The 17,537-nt window shown below is 39.0% G+C and overlaps 1 protein-coding gene across 1 annotated transcript in view; it reads left to right on the forward strand.

The window, feature by feature from the left end:
- Positions 1–13,346, forward strand: part of HNF4G (hepatocyte nuclear factor 4 gamma) — a 141,967-nt gene extending 128,621 nt beyond the window's left edge. The window contains exons 6-10 of the mRNA XM_088471559.1: positions 3,945–4,032; positions 4,181–4,333; positions 4,749–4,985; positions 10,045–10,167; positions 13,045–13,346. Of these exons, the coding sequence (XP_088327685.1) occupies positions 3,945–4,032; positions 4,181–4,333; positions 4,749–4,985; positions 10,045–10,167; positions 13,045–13,163 (720 nt within the window). The 3' untranslated portion in view covers positions 13,164–13,346. The remainder of the gene's footprint in view (positions 1–3,944; positions 4,033–4,180; positions 4,334–4,748; positions 4,986–10,044; positions 10,168–13,044) is intronic.
- Positions 13,347–17,537: the final 4,191 nt, after the last annotated feature.

The raw sequence follows: 17,537 nt of genomic DNA on the forward strand, positions 1-17,537 counted from the left end.
ATTTATCGAAATCAAATAGGTTCTTCAAAAATGCAACGTATAGCCTAAGTGTATTTATGAAATGTTCCGTTTTCTTTGTAGCATTCAGTATACAGATGTGTCCTCATACACCTAACGTCTATACCAGAGGTGGGCAATGAGCCCACCCCTGATCTATCTGTCATATGTCACAAGACGCCGGTGCAACTGAGACCAGGAGTAGTGTACCATATTTTTCTTTTAAATGCAGCAAATAGCCACTCATGGTGTGCTGAAGACGCTGGATTGTGACTTTAAAAGCACAGGATTTGGTTTCACACACGTACAAAGTCGTAGATGAAGCACAGCATAACTCAGCATGAGAAAAAGCAGCGGCTGCTCGCATTGGAGCCCTTTTTACACAGATTCAGACTCAGTTGCACACAGATTTACAAATTTTGCACATCAAGTCGATCAGTGTAATCTAGCAATGTAGTTTTGTCTCACCCAGTTGATTTTTTAATCCAAATAAGAGAAGCCCAGGACCCAACTTGCCAAGAGGGGCTATATGGCGTGACTAAAGCCGCAGTGTAAAAGGACACATCTGTATCCTTTTTGCACCACTTGGCACAAAGAGCCTGGTGCGACTTAGATGCCCAGTCATGGAATGAGATTCATAGACTTTAGTAGTTTTTCCTGAATTTAGCTCCTTATTTGCATCCACATACAAAGTCACTTATAGTGGTTTATTATATTTGTCACAAAAAAATTGGTGTAACGTTTCAGATTAAGCACAAAGATGCGTGGCACGAAACGTGGCATGATGCACTGAGTCATACACAGCTGCTGAATGCAATGCCAGTGCCAGTACCCAGAATGCCGGTGCATTGTCATTTTGTTACATTAGTAATGCGAATAAGATGTATATTATGTGAGACAAGAGGCATGGCAGGAGCTTAGTCACAAAAGTCCATGGCGCACCAAATAGCTCATATTAAGAGAGGAGGGGGCCCTTGTGCATTTCCTGTCCGAGGCCCAGTGGCGTAACTAGGGTATTTGGAGCCCAGGGCAAATTTGAAAAGGGAGACCCCCCAACATCCCGAGATGGGATGGGCGTGGTCACTTAAAAATGGGGCGTGTTAACATGACACACCCCTTTATTTTCATGCTGAACATTCCTATCCATATGCACTTTAACCCCAGTAGTACCCCTTATACAGTACCCCCAGTATGCAGTTGTGGTCCCTCCTATGCAGGCCCATAGTAGCGCCCCTTATACAGTATCCCCAGTAGTGGCCCCCCTTATACAGCCCCAAATTAGATCCCCTTACTCAGTACCCCCAGTAGTGGCCCCCACAAATGCAGTGCCCCACGTAGTGTTCCCCCTTAAGCAGTGCCCCCAGTAGCAGTCCCCACAATGCAGTGCGCCCAGTAGCGGTATCCACTTATGCAGTGCCCTTTATATGGTGCCCCCAGTAGTAGTCCCCCCCTATGCAGTGCCCTTTATATAGTGCCCCCAGCAGTAGTCCCCCCCATGCAGTTTTCCTAGTAGTGGTCCCCTTATGCAGGTACCCTGTAGTGATCCCCCCTATCCAGTGCCCCCTGTAGTGGCCCTTCCTATTATTGCCCCCAGTAGTAATCCCCCGAGTGCAGTGCCTCTAGTAGTAGGCCCCTTTTATAATGCCTATCTGACTCTCATTGGCTGCTGTTTAACACACACATTGCCGCCAGCGCTGGCGGCAATGCGTGTGTTATGCACAGCCTGAGCCCGGCTCCTATCGCTATTGGGCCAGCGCTCAAAGGGAGGGAACGGGCTCAGGTATGAAGCACAGGACCGGCGCTGGAAGCCTAGCACCGGTCCTGTGTAAATGTGTAGCGCTGACCGCACTCATTGTGGTCAGCACTACACTGGCTAACTAGGGCGGGCCGGTACCGTGGCCGGCAGCGCCTCCCCGCGCCACTGGTCCAACAGCGCCCAGGGCACGCACCCCGCTCACCCTGCCCTAGTTACGCCACTGCCGGGGCCCCCTCCTCTCTCCCCGGCGGATGGCAGTGGACTGACTGCAGCAGTAGACTCTAGGCTCTAGTCTGTGCCCAGAGTCTACTACGCATGCGCAGGTCACCGTAAAAATGGCGTGGCCTCCATTTTCCCAGCGATTTCCTCACTGCGCATGCGCAAAATTCAGTGAAAATGGCTGTGGCGGCCATTTTCCAGGCGTTTGGTGCAGGGCTGCTATAACTGATGCAAGACTTCAGAGATGTAAGTATTAGAAAATACTGTATACATGCAAGCTGTGCTGTATGGGCCCCCCTGGACCCGGGGGCCCATGTGCACCGCACACTCTGCACCCATTATAGATATGCCCCTGAAACTATGTACATCTGTTATAACTTCAGTTGTGTATACTTTTACTCCACCTAAGCCAGTCATGGAAGACTAATGCCCTCGCCAGTGGCTTAATTCTGACAATAATTGATATTTACAGACTTACTAATATGCTTAGAACTCGTGGAGTCTAATGTGTGTGTGTGTGCTAGCAATGTAGTGTCCTCCACCTAGCCAGAAGAAAATCTAATCTAAAACAAGATTGATACTTATCTTGTTGTTGTGCAATAGCTTGATGTCCTGTGGATGGATTTATGTGGTGATATACAAGCATAATAGAACAGGGAAGGGGCAGATTCTTGCAAGGGCAAAAAGATAGTGTAGCAGATAATACACAAGGCTTGCAGAGAGTTCTGGTTATTTTGTAATCTTTGCGTCACAAGCATAACAAAATCAAACCACAATTTGTCCAATTCATACAATTGTCTGGTGGTGCTACACAGAATAAAATTAATATGTTCAAACCTGAGTAAAGGGGTCAGTGGCAGTACTCTCCTACGGTGCACTCTTAGAAGTGAATGTCTATGAAGATTCAAATTTAAGTTTTGATATTAATATAGGTAAAACATAGGGCCTCAATTAAAAGTAACACACTATGCATAGAGCAGTGGTTCCCAAACTTGGACTTTAAAGCACTCTAACAGTCCAGATTTTAAGGATATCTATGGCTGAGCACAGATGGTTAAATCAAATTGACTGAGGTACTAATTAAGTCACCTGTGACCAATCATAGTTATCTTTAAGACCTGTACTGTTAGGATGCCTTTAGGACCGAGCTTGGGAACCTCTGGCATAGAGGAAAGAAAATATTTAAGTGTAAAATAAAGGTGCAAGTAGGTGCTGGCACCCACTAGATGGGCAAAAGGATTTATGCCCAAATCAGTAAAACCTGTGCTGGTGAAATATGGGAGGAGATGTATTAAGCAGTGAAAATGGTGGAGAAGTTGCCCAGAGCAATGTTTAGATTCTACCTATCAATTATAGAATGTACTTGATAAATGCTATCTCAAAGCTTATGGGCTGCTATGGCCAAAACCATCAATGAAGTTCAGAACAGAAGAAGTAGACACAGCAGCCTGACCAGCACCAGCAGCCATCGGAGGAGCAATTGCTAAATTCATCTCACTAGGCCAGACAGAGGAATAAGCTTAAGCCTGCAATGCTTGAAATATTGGTCTGCAGCAGGAGCCATAGATATACTAATAACAGCCTGGCTAGTGGATGAAGTTGAGGTAGCTGGTGCTGTGCCTGGGGTAAAAGCTTAAAAAAAAATCACCATATTGATGATTACAATTTGACACTAGAGTGGATACATGGACATTTTGGTAGGAAATGTCAATTTTTTTTATGACTAAAAATAAAATTCCCATATTGTGTATACTTGTGATGTAAAGTACTCTCAAATGCATATAATAATATTGTTTAATTGCACAATTTATTACATTGTTGCATGGTTGAATGTACACCTGGTCACCTGACAATGTGCATCATGTGAGCTATTTTGCTAAATAGGTAAGCCTACATACGATAACTACAACAATAATGTAAGTGCATAAGGTTAATTGACTTATTACATGCTTTATAATTTTTATTTTCAAAGGTTGCTTTACTGAGGGCACATGCTGGAGAACATCTGCTACTTGGCGTAACAAAACGTTCCATGGTTTTTAAAGATATTTTACTCCTAGGTAATATCCTATAACTATTTATTTCATAATATACATAATCTACATGTGCAAATATCTAAACAAATGCTAAAATTTTGCTTTGTATATTGTATGTTGATTTATAATTGGAAATCAAAATGCATGTTAATATTGATATGTATTTTTTAAGGAAACAGCTACGTGATCCATCGAAATTGTAATGAGATGGAGATTTGTCGTGTGGCTAACAGAATTTTGGATGAACTTGTTCAGCCCTTTCAGGAGATCCAAATAGATGACAATGAATACGCCTGCTTAAAAGCAATTGTATTTTTTGATCCAGGTGATTTATTGCTCATAAAATACAGTATATGTATGTCCATATAAACCTGTGTTGCAAGGAATAGAGTTTAGTGTACCCAGGCTGTTTGGATGAGAAAAACATGTTAATTTTACAGTACTGACTGCAATAAAATAAATAAATAAATAAATAAATAAATAAAAGGGCAGATGCTGTGACTATTAGAATGTTAGTCTTGTTACTTTTGTTTGAAGATTTATAAAACGAATGCCTTGCAACTGCTTTTGTCTGATTTTTACGGATCAATTCAGTATCCTGTTTTATTGAACACATGTGAAATGCAAAATGTTTATATCATTACCTGTGCAAGACTTATTACTGCTGTTAGATCATGTATTTTACGCAAAAAAGATAAATTTTGAAATCATTACATCATATGTATGTGTGTTCACCACAGATGCAAAAGGGCTCAGTAACCCAATGAAGATTAAAAATATGCGCTATCAAGTACAGATTAGTTTGGAAGACTACATTAATGACAGACAATATGATTCTAGAGGACGATTTGGAGAACTTCTTCTACTCCTGCCCACTCTTCAGAGTATTACCTGGCAAATGATTGAGCAAATTCAGTTTGTAAAGTTGTTTGGAATAGTTAAGATTGACAATCTTCTCCAGGAGATGTTATTAGGAGGTGAGTTATTTCACTGATGGTATATTTGTGTGAATATGGTATGGTTATGTTACTACAAAGTAACTGGAATAAGTGTAAAAATATGCTATTCACAGTATTTTTTAGATCTATGTTTTTTTTTTTTAATACTATATATACTAGCTGAAGTACCCGGCGTTGCCCAGGTTTACATCTTCAAGTTATTAAATTAGGCATCCCAGATCAATTGCCACCCCTCTGTAATGTTTTCACCCAACTCCATCCAGTGGAAGAACCAGAACAGGCTCCCAGGATCAAAATTCTTTCCAGCGCACACAAGAGGTGGTCCGTCCGTGACCTTGTCTTCAAGTTATTAAATTAGGCATCCCAGACCAATTGCCACCTCTGTGTGAAGTTTTCATCCATAACCATCAAGTGGAAGGCCCAGAATAGGCTCACCGGGTCAAATCTCTGCCCAGCGTACACCAACGGGAGGTCCGACCAGGACCTCAACCCCTTAGTATGTCTTCTGGGATCCAATGTTATCACTCTTTCATATCCATCCAGTGGAAGGCTCAGAACAGGCTCCCAGGATCAAAGTGAACCGCCTCTCGTTTGTTTCATCCATAGAAATATAAATATATATATATTTGTATATACTGTACTAATATATACTATATATATATATATATATATATATATATATATATATATATATATGTAGTGCCTTGCAAAAGTATTCACCCCCTTTGGCTTTTTACCTTTTTTGTAACATTACAACCTGCAATTTATTATTTTTTTTTTAATCTGAATTTCATGTGATGGATCTGCACAAAATTGTCTAATTTGGTGAAGTGATTTGAGAAAAATATATCTAAAAAAGAATCTTTATAAATAAAATTCTGAAAATTGGCATGTGCATATGTAATTACCCCCTTTGCTATGAAGCCCCTCAAAAGTTCTGGTGCAACCAAATACCTTCAGAAGTCACATAATTAGTGAAATTAAGTCCACCTGTGTGAAATCTAAGTGTCGCATGATCTGTCAGTATAAACACACCTTTTCTGAAAGGCCCCAGAGGCTGCAACACCACTAAGCAAGAGGCATCACACCATGAAGACCAAGGAGCTCTCCAAACAAGTCAGGGGCAAAGTTGTTGAGAAGTACAATTCTGGGTTGGGTTATAAAAAAAATATTTTTGATGATCCCCCGGAGCACCATCAAATTCATCATGATCAAATGGAAAGAACATGGTACCACAACAAACATGCCAAGAGAGGGCCGCCCACCAAAACTCACAGACCGGGCAAGGAGGGCATTAATCAGAGAGGCAGCACAGACACCAAAGGTAACCCTGAAGGAGCTGCAGAGTTCCACAGCAGAGACTGGTATATCTGTGCATAGATACACCATAGAGCTGGGCTTAATGGAAGAGTGGCCAGAAAAGAGCAATTACTTAGTGATAAAAATAAGAAGACAAGATTTGAGTTTGCCAAAAGGCATGTGGGTGACTCCCCAAATGTATGGAAGAAGGTGCTCTGGTCAGATGAGACTAAAATGTAACTTTTCGGCCACCAAGGAAAACGCTATGTCTGGCGCAAACCCAACACATCCCATCACCCCAAGAACACCATCCCCACAGTGAAACATGGTGGTGGCAGCATCATGCTGTGGAGATGTTTTTCAGTAGCAATGGGAAAGTGATTAGAGTCGAGGGAAAGATGGATGGTGCTAAATACAGGGATATTCTTGAGCAAAACCGGTTTCAGTCTGCCTTTGATTTCAGACTGGGACGGAGGTTCACCTTCCAGCAGGACAATGACCAGAAGCATACTGCTAAAGCAACACTCGAGTATTTTAAGGTGAAACATTTAAATGTGTTGGAATGGCCTAGTCAAAGCCCAGATGTCAGTCCAATTGAGAATCTGTGGTCAGACTTGAAGATTGCTGTTCACAAGCGGAAACCATACAACATGAAGGAGCTGGAGCAGTTTTGCCTTGAGGAATGGGCAAAAATCCAAGGGGCAAGAGGTGGCAAGCTCATAGAGACTTATCTAAAATGACTTGCAGCTGTAATTGCCAGAAAAGGTGGCTCGACAAAGTACTGACTTTAGGGGGGTTAATAGGTATGCACGCTGAAGTTTTCTGTTATGTTGTCCTAAATGTTGTTTGATTAATAATATAAAAAAAATACACAACTTCACAGTTGAATGAAATGATGAACACCTTCAAACAATCCATTTTAATTCCAGGTTGTGAGGCAACAAAACATGAAAAATGCAAAGGGGGGTGAATACTTTTGCAAGGCACTATATATATATATATATATATATATATACTCATTAAACAGACCATATGCAGTATTTATTGCTTTGTCAACTATAATGATTTAAGATGAGTGAAATTGTACTTTCATTTCCTTCATCTAATTTTTGGAAGTGTGATTTAATTAGTGGAAAAGGGGGCGGGAAGCCCTCTTAAACTAACTTTGTTAAAATTGAATATACTCTTCCCAATTATATATTCAAAAGTTTGTAAGCTTCACCATTACTATTCCATTGGGGAAGTATGTTATCTGTATCAATCTTTTTCAGAGACACCGTAACATTTTGTGAAAGAAGAAAAAATCAAAAATTCTAAATTCAGACTCATTGATGCTGATGCAAAGTTGAATGCAAGTTTTGCAGAGATATTTTGCATGTTTTTGCACTGCACATGCTTCAGAGACAAGCGGACTCAAATACTGGCAATATAGAGTCATGCACCACTTACTGTAGTCATATTTCCATTTACAGCTGATGGGACATAACTGGGTGATAATGATGTGTTGATGGGCTATCTAAGTTTAGTGCATGCATATCAATGGAATTTTGAGCAATGCAGACAGGACCGGATTAAGGGTTAATACACTTATAGCCCACTCAGCTTTTCAGTATTGGATAACTACATAGAAAACTTCCAGGAGAGTTTCCTATAATGCTGCCAAACAGAGAGAACAATGAGTACACGTGATATGGAAACTGGTCTTAATACTGCGTATGTGCAGGTAACAGAGACTATTTAGCTGACAATGTTTGATTGTGGCATCTAATGACTTTTGTGGAGTGTAAAGGAGACTTGAGCATCTGGGGAATGTGCCGAAGACGAATCTGATTGTATCTCTCCTTCTGACCCTGATGGCACCGTTACACAATATGTATAAAATAAAGGTTTTAGCAGTAATTTATATGATCACATTAGCATAGCTATCTGGTTGCCAGTTTGAGAGCTTGGTGACATCCAATGGCTTTGGAAGTTACTTTAATGAAGCTCTGCAGAAACCGCTAGCACTGAAGGAATTAGGTCTTTATTTTATTCCTCACCTGTAACCTCAGTGCACCCTCCCCCCAACCAAGTTCGGATGCCCCAAGCTGCAGCTTAACGAATGATCAGACACTAAGGGCCATATTCAATTAGCGGTGAAAATGGACGTTTTTTTCGCCATTGGCGAAATTTTCACCAAAAAACAGACGAAAACGGCAAAAGGCAAAAAAAAAATGGAGAAAAGTTTGTCCATCCCAGACCAGGAGAGAAAAAATGCAAAATCCCTATTTTTGGCTAAAAATGTGGGGTTGTCTTTCAGAACCCTTTGGACACCCCCCTTAATGATAAATGACATGAAAAAAAAATTGTAAGTTGCGTACTTTAGCGAAATTTTTTTTTTTTTAAAAATGATAGAAAGCTATTTTTTTTCCAGGAAATTACTGCTCCACACAAATTGGGGGTACGTTAAAATGGGTGCAAGTATATTTTTGTGTTGGAAAAACACAATTTTAACATTTTTTAAAAAACCGCCTGCTACGACCGCGTGCGATGTTTAAAGCACTTGACGTATCCATACCGCCCATCGAACAATCAGACCCACTACATTAAAACCATTTTCAATGGGTTTTTTTTCACACAAAATTTGCGTGCCAAAGTACGCAACTAACAATTTTTCTCCCGTCAATTCATCATTAGGGGGGTGAGGGGTGTCCAAAGGGTTCTTAAAGAAATCCCCACATTTTTAGCCAAAAATACTGATTTTGCTTTTTTTTTTCTCCTGGTCTTGGATGGAGAAAACTGTTCTCCAGTTTTTTTTCGCCTGTGACAGGTGTCTTAGCTATTTAGAGACATTCAGGGTTTATTGTCGATTGTCTTAGCTATTTAGAGATATTCAGGGTTTATTGTCTATTGTCTTAACTATTTAGAGACATTCAGGGTTTATTTATCAAGCATTGAAAACTTACAGGAGTGGACCAGTGGAAAAGTCGCCCATGGCAACCAATCTGCTCCTATCTGTTATTTTATAGACTGTACTTGATAAATGTTATTTCAAAGCTGATTGGTTGCCATGGGCAACTTCTCCACTGGTCCACTTCTCTAAGTTTTTCACTGCTTGATAAATAAACCTGTCAATGACTATCTTGTTAAATTCTTCCATTCATGGGTTGTGGTTAAGTGCCATGAATGTGCTAGATGCAAGAGCGTTTCTAGAGAGGGGGGGGGCCCGTGTGCTGTCTCCGACACAGGCCCCTTCGGTAGCGCACTGAGCTATGTGTTTCCAGCGCTGGAGTCATAGACTCTGGGCACTAGAGTGCGCCCAGAGTCTATAATGTATGCACAGGTCACCGGGAAAATGGCCACGTCGGCCATTTTCCCTCTACTGCGCATGCGCAAACAATGGGAAAATGGCCACCGCGACCATTTTCCAGTTGTTTTACAGTGCCAGACCCCCGCGCCGTGTGGGTCTCCGGAGAGGTAAGTAATATTATGGGTGCAGGGTGTGCGGTGCGGTGCCCGTGTTCTCTGCACACCCTGCACCCATTATAGATATGCCCCAGGCTAGATGTTTGATAGAAGCATATTGTGTCATATATATATATAATACATAAATTGATAGCTATAGAATCCTGTTTGCTGTGTGTGGAGACAAGTGTAATGAAGAAAGGGATGTCCAAAGTAGACACAGCTTAAATATTATAAAACATATTTATAATAAGTAAACGATGTACCAAACAAACTTCAGTATTTCATCATAACAGTTCTCCGTATTTCCAATAATCATTTGTGTTTTGAATAGGTTCGTCAACCGAATCTAGTCACATACAACATCCAGGGCACCCCCATATATCTCAAGACCCACTCATTGGACAGACCCTGCTTGCTAGCTCCATGTCTGCTTCGCTACACTCAGAACAGATTGGTGAGTATTTTAATTTCCAACTATATTAAATTTCCAATTTGATAAACATAGTATATTAAATAAGTTGACTCATTCACTGAACCGAATAAAAATCTCCCTGAGCAATTTTTACGTAACGTCTGAAAAGGTGTGGTGATAAGAACAGGTAACTTACGTGTATTTTATGCACATATAATATATGCATTACTACAGAGCTTCGGTGCATTTACAATAGATGCATGCTGTCAGTACATCTATTTCAGGAATGAAGCATGCAACAGAATTAATTGCGGTTTAGTTTCATAAAATACATGCATCTTATAAATGTACACTTTTAAAGTATTTAAGTGAATGCAAAATATTAGTGATTACACAATAGACAGGAAAACATGAAATAAAAAATGAGAACGGTAATGTCATATAGCTGTGTGCTGGGCTGCAGTGACTAAAGGAAGGCTGCTGCTGCTGCTGCCGTTGAGCGCCACAGCAGTCTCCTCTGCCCACACCTGGTAATAGGGTGGAAAGTTATTGCACTAATCATGCCCCCCTCGATCTGCCCCTAGCTGAGGGGCACACTGGTGACCCCTTGTGCAGATACTGTTTTTATTGTTTGCCGTGCTTCCTTACATTTGGTTTCCCTATGCCTCCTTACATTAGGGCATGCCCCTCCCCCCAGTACCCGGGCCCGGCCAGTCTCTCTACAGCACTGCATGCACTTCTTTATTTGCTCAATTGCTCCTACTATACTTGATCACTTAGAACGATGGTTCTCAAACTCCATAATGGAACCCTAACAGTGTATGTTTTCAGGGTACCCTCAGGAAAAATGAGATCTATCATGTTAGTCAATTAACAAACCTGTGCTCCTGCTAGTTGATCTGGAAAACATGCACCGCCAGGGTTTCATGAGGTCTGGGTTTGAGAAACACTGACCTAGTGCATTTCAAGGTACATGAAAACTTCATGGTTCCCGGAGCTGCCCCAAAAATCAATCTGTTAATGACCCATACTCAAAATTTGTGAATATTTTTTTTTAGACTCATTCGTTACTTTTAAACCATAGGTATTGCCACGTTTACTGATGTTATGTCTTTTAACAGTTTATTTTTTAACTGATAAGTGTCTTGTATTCATTCAGTTTAAGTCATTGTTATATACTACCTAGAAGAATATTACAAAATTAGTGCATTGGTAAAATTGGCAAATTACATTAATTGAAAGTCTAACCTGTCATTGGAAATCAGATAAACAGCGCAAACGAAAATCACATGTAAATGTCCCACCAGTCTTACAACTTAGCTCAGTCCATAAGTATGTCAATAGTAGTGATTTATAAATCCCTCAAAGTTTGCTTTGATGCAAATCACCTGATTTTGCCCTAAAAATTCATGTCTCACAATGAAATTTAGTTTTTTTAATAGCTACACTACCAGTGATTTGATGAGTAACTCAGAATTGCTGACATTACTAGTCTACTCCTAACAGTCAGAGATTTTCAAATTTATGTAGATAAATCAGACAGGAAACACAATGATTTATAGTATAGTTTCTATTTAGGTTTATTTTCTCTCTCATTGTTAGTGTTTCTTTTAGTTACAGGTATGTTTAACTTGTATTTGTTAATCAGTAGAACAGTATTGATTGTGTTGTATCAATTCATTTGTTTACTTTTATTATTTCTTTAGACCAGTAGTTCTCAACTCCAGTTCTGAAACAGGTCATGTTTTGTGGATTTATTTAATCATGCACAGGTGGATGAATCTATTTTGTTGGGACAGTAACCATCCTGAAAATATGAGCTGTTTGTGGTACCTGAGGATTAGAGTTAAGATCCACTGCTTGAGACAGTTGTTGAAAATTCCTTTAATTGTGTTTTTCCCCCACTGCATTATGTATTTTGTACAATTGTATGAAGGAGACTTAATAGGAACCGCAAAATTCTTTGGCCAGATGCCCCACCCCTCACCCAATTACAAGCTATGGCAGTGGCTGGCTGTCAAATTTTAGCATGCGGGGCAAGAGCATAGCTCTGGCCCATGAGCAGCGGCCCATCCTTAGCAGGTGGTTTAAAGAATAGAACAAATAGACTTTATCTGGCTATAAGGACATTTTGTTATTGCCACTTATTATCACCGCAATGTTTCAATAGCATGTCCATGACCGGTGCAAGATCTCACAATGCCCAAAAAAAAAGCTTAGTCTACCACCCCATCTCCCTTAGGTATCCACTTCCTGGTTCCTCACAAGTAACTTTTGGAAAAAATGATAAGTCTAACCTGCTCCTGGCTGGTGAGGCTGAAGTCCAGGTACATGGATGTCTGGTGCAAAACACTGTCCAGACTCCACTGCTGCTGCAAGATTTCTAGATAGGGTTAAAAAGGTTAGAACAAAGTGGTAGGCAGCAATTGAAAATACTTACCACTTCGCTGGTCAGTCGAGGCCAGATGCAGAGTTAATGAAAATGATTGATAGATACAGTAGATATAAAATAATAATTTGGAGGTTTTGTGGTCTCTTCACATACATGGTGCACTCCAAGTAGCTGGCTGGGGAGGAATGAGATAGGCAGAGGAGCAGGAATGGGCAGAGCCAATATATCAAATTGAATTGTACTTGGCCGAATGGACAATTTATCTCCACTTTCCTTCAGAAAACAGAGCCTGAATTACTGTCCTTAAACTGAATTTATGGAGCGAATTATTGGAGTGAGACAGCTTTTGTGTACATACTGTAAGTCCAAGCACTGCTTTTTTAATTGTGGGTTAATTAACATATCGCTGTACATTGAGATATCATGATTATAATGAATAATTTTAGAGTTACATTCAGCGATTTCAATGCAATTATGTTTAATATGAACTTACTTAATAATTCCTTTGTATTTTATTTATATTTTAGCAACTCCAGAAACACCTTTGCCTTCTCCTCAACAAGGATCAGGACAGGAACAGTATAAAATATCCACAAACCATGCAACAGTCATCACACATCAATCCATCTTGAAGCAAAAGCCTTGATATATTGTAATGTGGATGTTTAAAATACACACATAAAGTATCATAATGGACACTGCCAGTTTTACCTTTATCGTGATCTTCGACTGAAGTGGCACTTGAAATAAAGTTCACTAAGGTCAATATTTGTAACTTGCTAAATTAGTTACTTTGTACAAGTTTTTGTAGTAATTATGGGACCTTTCTGAATATATCATTGGGCTTATTGTTTGTTGAAATTCATGGAATTAACATATTTAGCAATATATTATAATATTGCACTTTTGCAGCTCTTACATACAAACAATTACAGATACTCTCTACATGACATATAGTAAATTATGTAGTTTATTACAATGTGAATTACTATGTTTTATTACAAAAACTATAACTAGCTTAAACTCACATTTCATATACTAACCAATCATGTAGGAGTAATACATAATAATATTATTATTATTTTTTGGAAAAAAATCCAATTAAGTATAAGTCAGCATCTATTGCTAGCATGGATGTTGACCTAAGTGTAATAAATATGCTTTTCTAATTATGTTTTTTTTATTGACATAAACCTTTGTGAGAATACAATACATTTTATTAGTGTTTTTATCTTATTTTACAATGAAGTTAGATCGAAAAATTTAACATACAAGATAAACAATGTTTACAGTACATAAGTACATACGCCACTGTGATACTATTTAATTTTTCATTTATTCACACATTTATAAATATATAACACACAAGTAATAGTGATAAATATATAAAAATTACTGTAAATAGTATCTGTATAAATAATGTCATTAATAATCTGTGCGTTTTGATGTCTTCACTTCAGTGTTCATTAGAATACCCTGTATATTATAAGGAATACTATACCCACTATTGTAAATTATTATGATTATGTCTATTCACACCAAAGATCCATCCACTTTGAACTCTTCATTGACGTATAAGGCCTGATTCTGTGGTTGGGTATGGGATGCTGGCGCTCAGCAGCACGGCGATCAGAATCACGATGCCGGCATCCCGACCAGGTTAGAATGCCAACTCCCCCAGGTAAGAAAACCTCTAACCCATAATCGTAAACCTCTCCCTGGTGAGTAAAACTAACTTCCCCCCTAGTGCCTAAACCTAACACTCCCTCCCCGCAGCCTAAACCTAACCTCCCACCTGCAGTCTAACCCTAACTCTCTCTCTAGTGCCTAACACTAACCCTCCCTCTAACCCCAGTACTTACCTTCAGGGTTCTGACAAGTGTCGGGATTCCGGCATCAGCATTCTGACTGCCGGAATCCCAGTGGTCAGCATTCTGACCGTATCCCCTGATTCTGAGTCCCATGTGAGCCCAGAAGCGGACGCATCCTTACATTATAACTAGAAGGCGCATGCTTTGCATGGAGCAGTAGCATTGCACCATGCATACACACCATGAAATAGGAGAGCAGCCGGTTCACTCCGTGTGTAGTCGGATCCCTCTGTCCTTGAAATGGGAAATTCTGAGTGGCACTTGAGTGGCCACCTTATGGATGCATGGAAAAGATTCATCTCTTGCGAGTATCATGAGTGTATTGCCAGACTTACGTGTTAGTTTCAGGCTTGCATATAGTGTAAGGACACCAGTTCCATGACGTATTTTTTGCACCCATAATGCAGCCGATGTAAGTACTAATGATGAAAACTGCGGCTATGAATGGAAAAATAGTGGGTAGTGTGACTGAATGCATGAAGCTGTATGGATGCACGGATCAGCGTATAATAGTCAATCTGGCTGCAGTAGTGAATCAAGCCCATAATATTCTTGTAATTGTCTATTGAACATTATTCCATATATTTATGAAAGAAGCATCCTAATTTGAAATGTACTATGTACAAGGGATAAGGAAATTTTTGAAAAGCAAGATGGTATCTGTTCCAAGGAAATATTCTTAATTTCTACAGTGTAAGTGGTAATGAATCTTCTCAAATATTTTTTTTTTTATTTAATAAATTCAACTTGTAAAACATTTTATTGAATGGTATCATTATTGTGAAGCTATTTGTATTATGTACATACTTTATGAATAATACAAACACATTTAATTGTTGTCATTGTTGTATAAAATGTGGATAACATTGAAGTTATCAATATGGAATTAAGGGGAGAAGTGGACCAGTGGAGAAGTTGCCCATAGCAACCATTCAGCTTTGAAGCAGCATTTATCAAGTACATTCTATAAAATAATAGGTAGGAGCTGATTGGTTGCTGTGGGCAACTTCTCCACTGGTCCACTTCTCCGTTCTTTTCACTGATTGATATATAAACCCCAATGTTATATGTTGATTCTCAGAGCCCTGCTTGAGTGATTTTTAGGGTTAGCTAGTATTTTTGTGTTTTTATGCTTTAAATAAGACCCAGGGGAAACTGGTCTAACTAAAACATCCTTCATCAGCCCCAAACTGAATAATTCATCTGAGTCAAATACGTTTTGGACAGATTTCCTGTAAAAAAATATTTGTGGGAACAGAGCTCACTTAATGACTGCATATACTCCACAAGTAAAGTGTGAAATCAGTTCATAATAGTGATTGTAACAGAATAGCTATAGAATATCTTAATAATCTGCAATATTATAAAATAAAAAGGAAAATTACCTTTTTGCAAATAAGAATCTGTGATTCTGGATAAGTCTATGAGGTCAATCCAATGGATGCAAATTCATTTTGCAATCCAATTAGTAACTAGCACTGAACCAGTCAAACTGAATTCTCATTTTTCCCTTCGCAACTCCCTGAGGGTGAGAGATGGAAGTAAAATATTTATTTTAAGGTTAAAATGTCGGGACACTCTGCTGAAACCCTTGGACACCCCAATAATGACTAATTAGGCAATTGGAAGTTAAAATTAGCTTAATTAGACCAATAACTACATATTACAAAATCAACTTTTTTGTTAGTTTAGGCACCCCAAATTTAATTACAATATTTTTTTTAATTGAAAAATATATATTTTTTATCATTTTTTTACGATGTTGCAATTTTGCAATTTTTTTGTTTTGTTTAATTAGTTTTAGATTAAACTAAAAAAGTTTGTTTTTTATCTTTTCTTTGGATTTTTTTTTAAAAAAAGCACAAATCAGCCATTTGCCATCATTTAAAAACCTTCAGTACCTTCTTAATGCCCACAAACAACCTTCTATACGGTCCTGCTAACGAAGTAATCAATTTTGGGGGTCCAGGATGGTCTCCCCACTTTTCCATGCACTTCTCTCACATCTCATTTGGCAGTCAATTCGTAAACCTCTGCTGCGAGTACCATGAAAAGACCTTTTTTTATTGGATTGGCGAATTCTCTGGAGCGCGCATTCGTGTGGTCTGTGAGTTTCAAAAACAATCGCACTTCTCGCAATTTGCATCTAATTGGGTTGACTATAAATTCATTAGATCAAATAAAAATGAGACAACACCACCGGGCAACCCAGCAGCACCCATCAACAGGACCCGGAGCGTCACCTAACACTCACAATACACAATGAGAAACCATACAAAAGGAAACCCAGAGGGGAGCGCTGCACACTTAATTTGATGGATGGAGAACTAGAGCATACAATGAGAGCAGAGAGCAAACAATACACACACACACAAAATCAAAAGAATATATCAAAACAATATACAAAAAAAGGAAGAAAAAAATTCCACTGTACTGTTTGAAAAGGTATACAGTCCTTAGTCCTCAGTTTCTCTGAAGTTCCATCAGAATCCCTCCGTGACGAGGAACATGTAGGAGAAAAAAAGATAAAAACAACCGCAATGTCGCGACATTGTATCATTGATGTAACCACAAGATTAACCATCCAGTTTGAGAATGGGGAGTTTTAGTAACTCTGAAAAATGCGAGTTTTAGTGCACAGACACCCTATTACATTGGAGAGTTGTGAAAAATTGCGAGTTTAGCACCAAACTCGCAATTTACCAAAACAGACTACCTATTACATTTGGCCCAATGTATTATAAAAAATTCATGTTGAGAAAAAAGAAACAACAATTAAGTAGGTTAAATATAAATACACAAACAAAAAAAAGAGTTTGCATAATCTTTATGCTGAAGAGCATGATAGGCCTCCCTTTGGGTAGTTATGTACCCTATTTATATGTTCTAAATAACAATGACTTAAAATCTATGTAAACAATGCATTTATCACATCTATCTATTGTACAGCCCTGCATTAGCATACAGGAAAAAGTTTGAATGAAGGCTTGACTAATATTTTTCTTATGCTTGTAATGAAACTAGACTGACGCACTTCATAAAAGTGCTACATTTACTGAGTAATTACTTTGGCAAGCTTTCTTGAATGTATCATTGAAAATATGTACGGTATTTCTTTTTGAAAAAAAACCCTAATTACAAAATTACAT

This window comes from Taudactylus pleione, unplaced genomic scaffold (assembly GCF_031769625.1).
Source record: "Taudactylus pleione unplaced genomic scaffold, aTauple2 ptg000114l, whole genome shotgun sequence".
Lineage (NCBI taxonomy): Eukaryota > Metazoa > Chordata > Amphibia > Anura > Myobatrachidae > Taudactylus > Taudactylus pleione.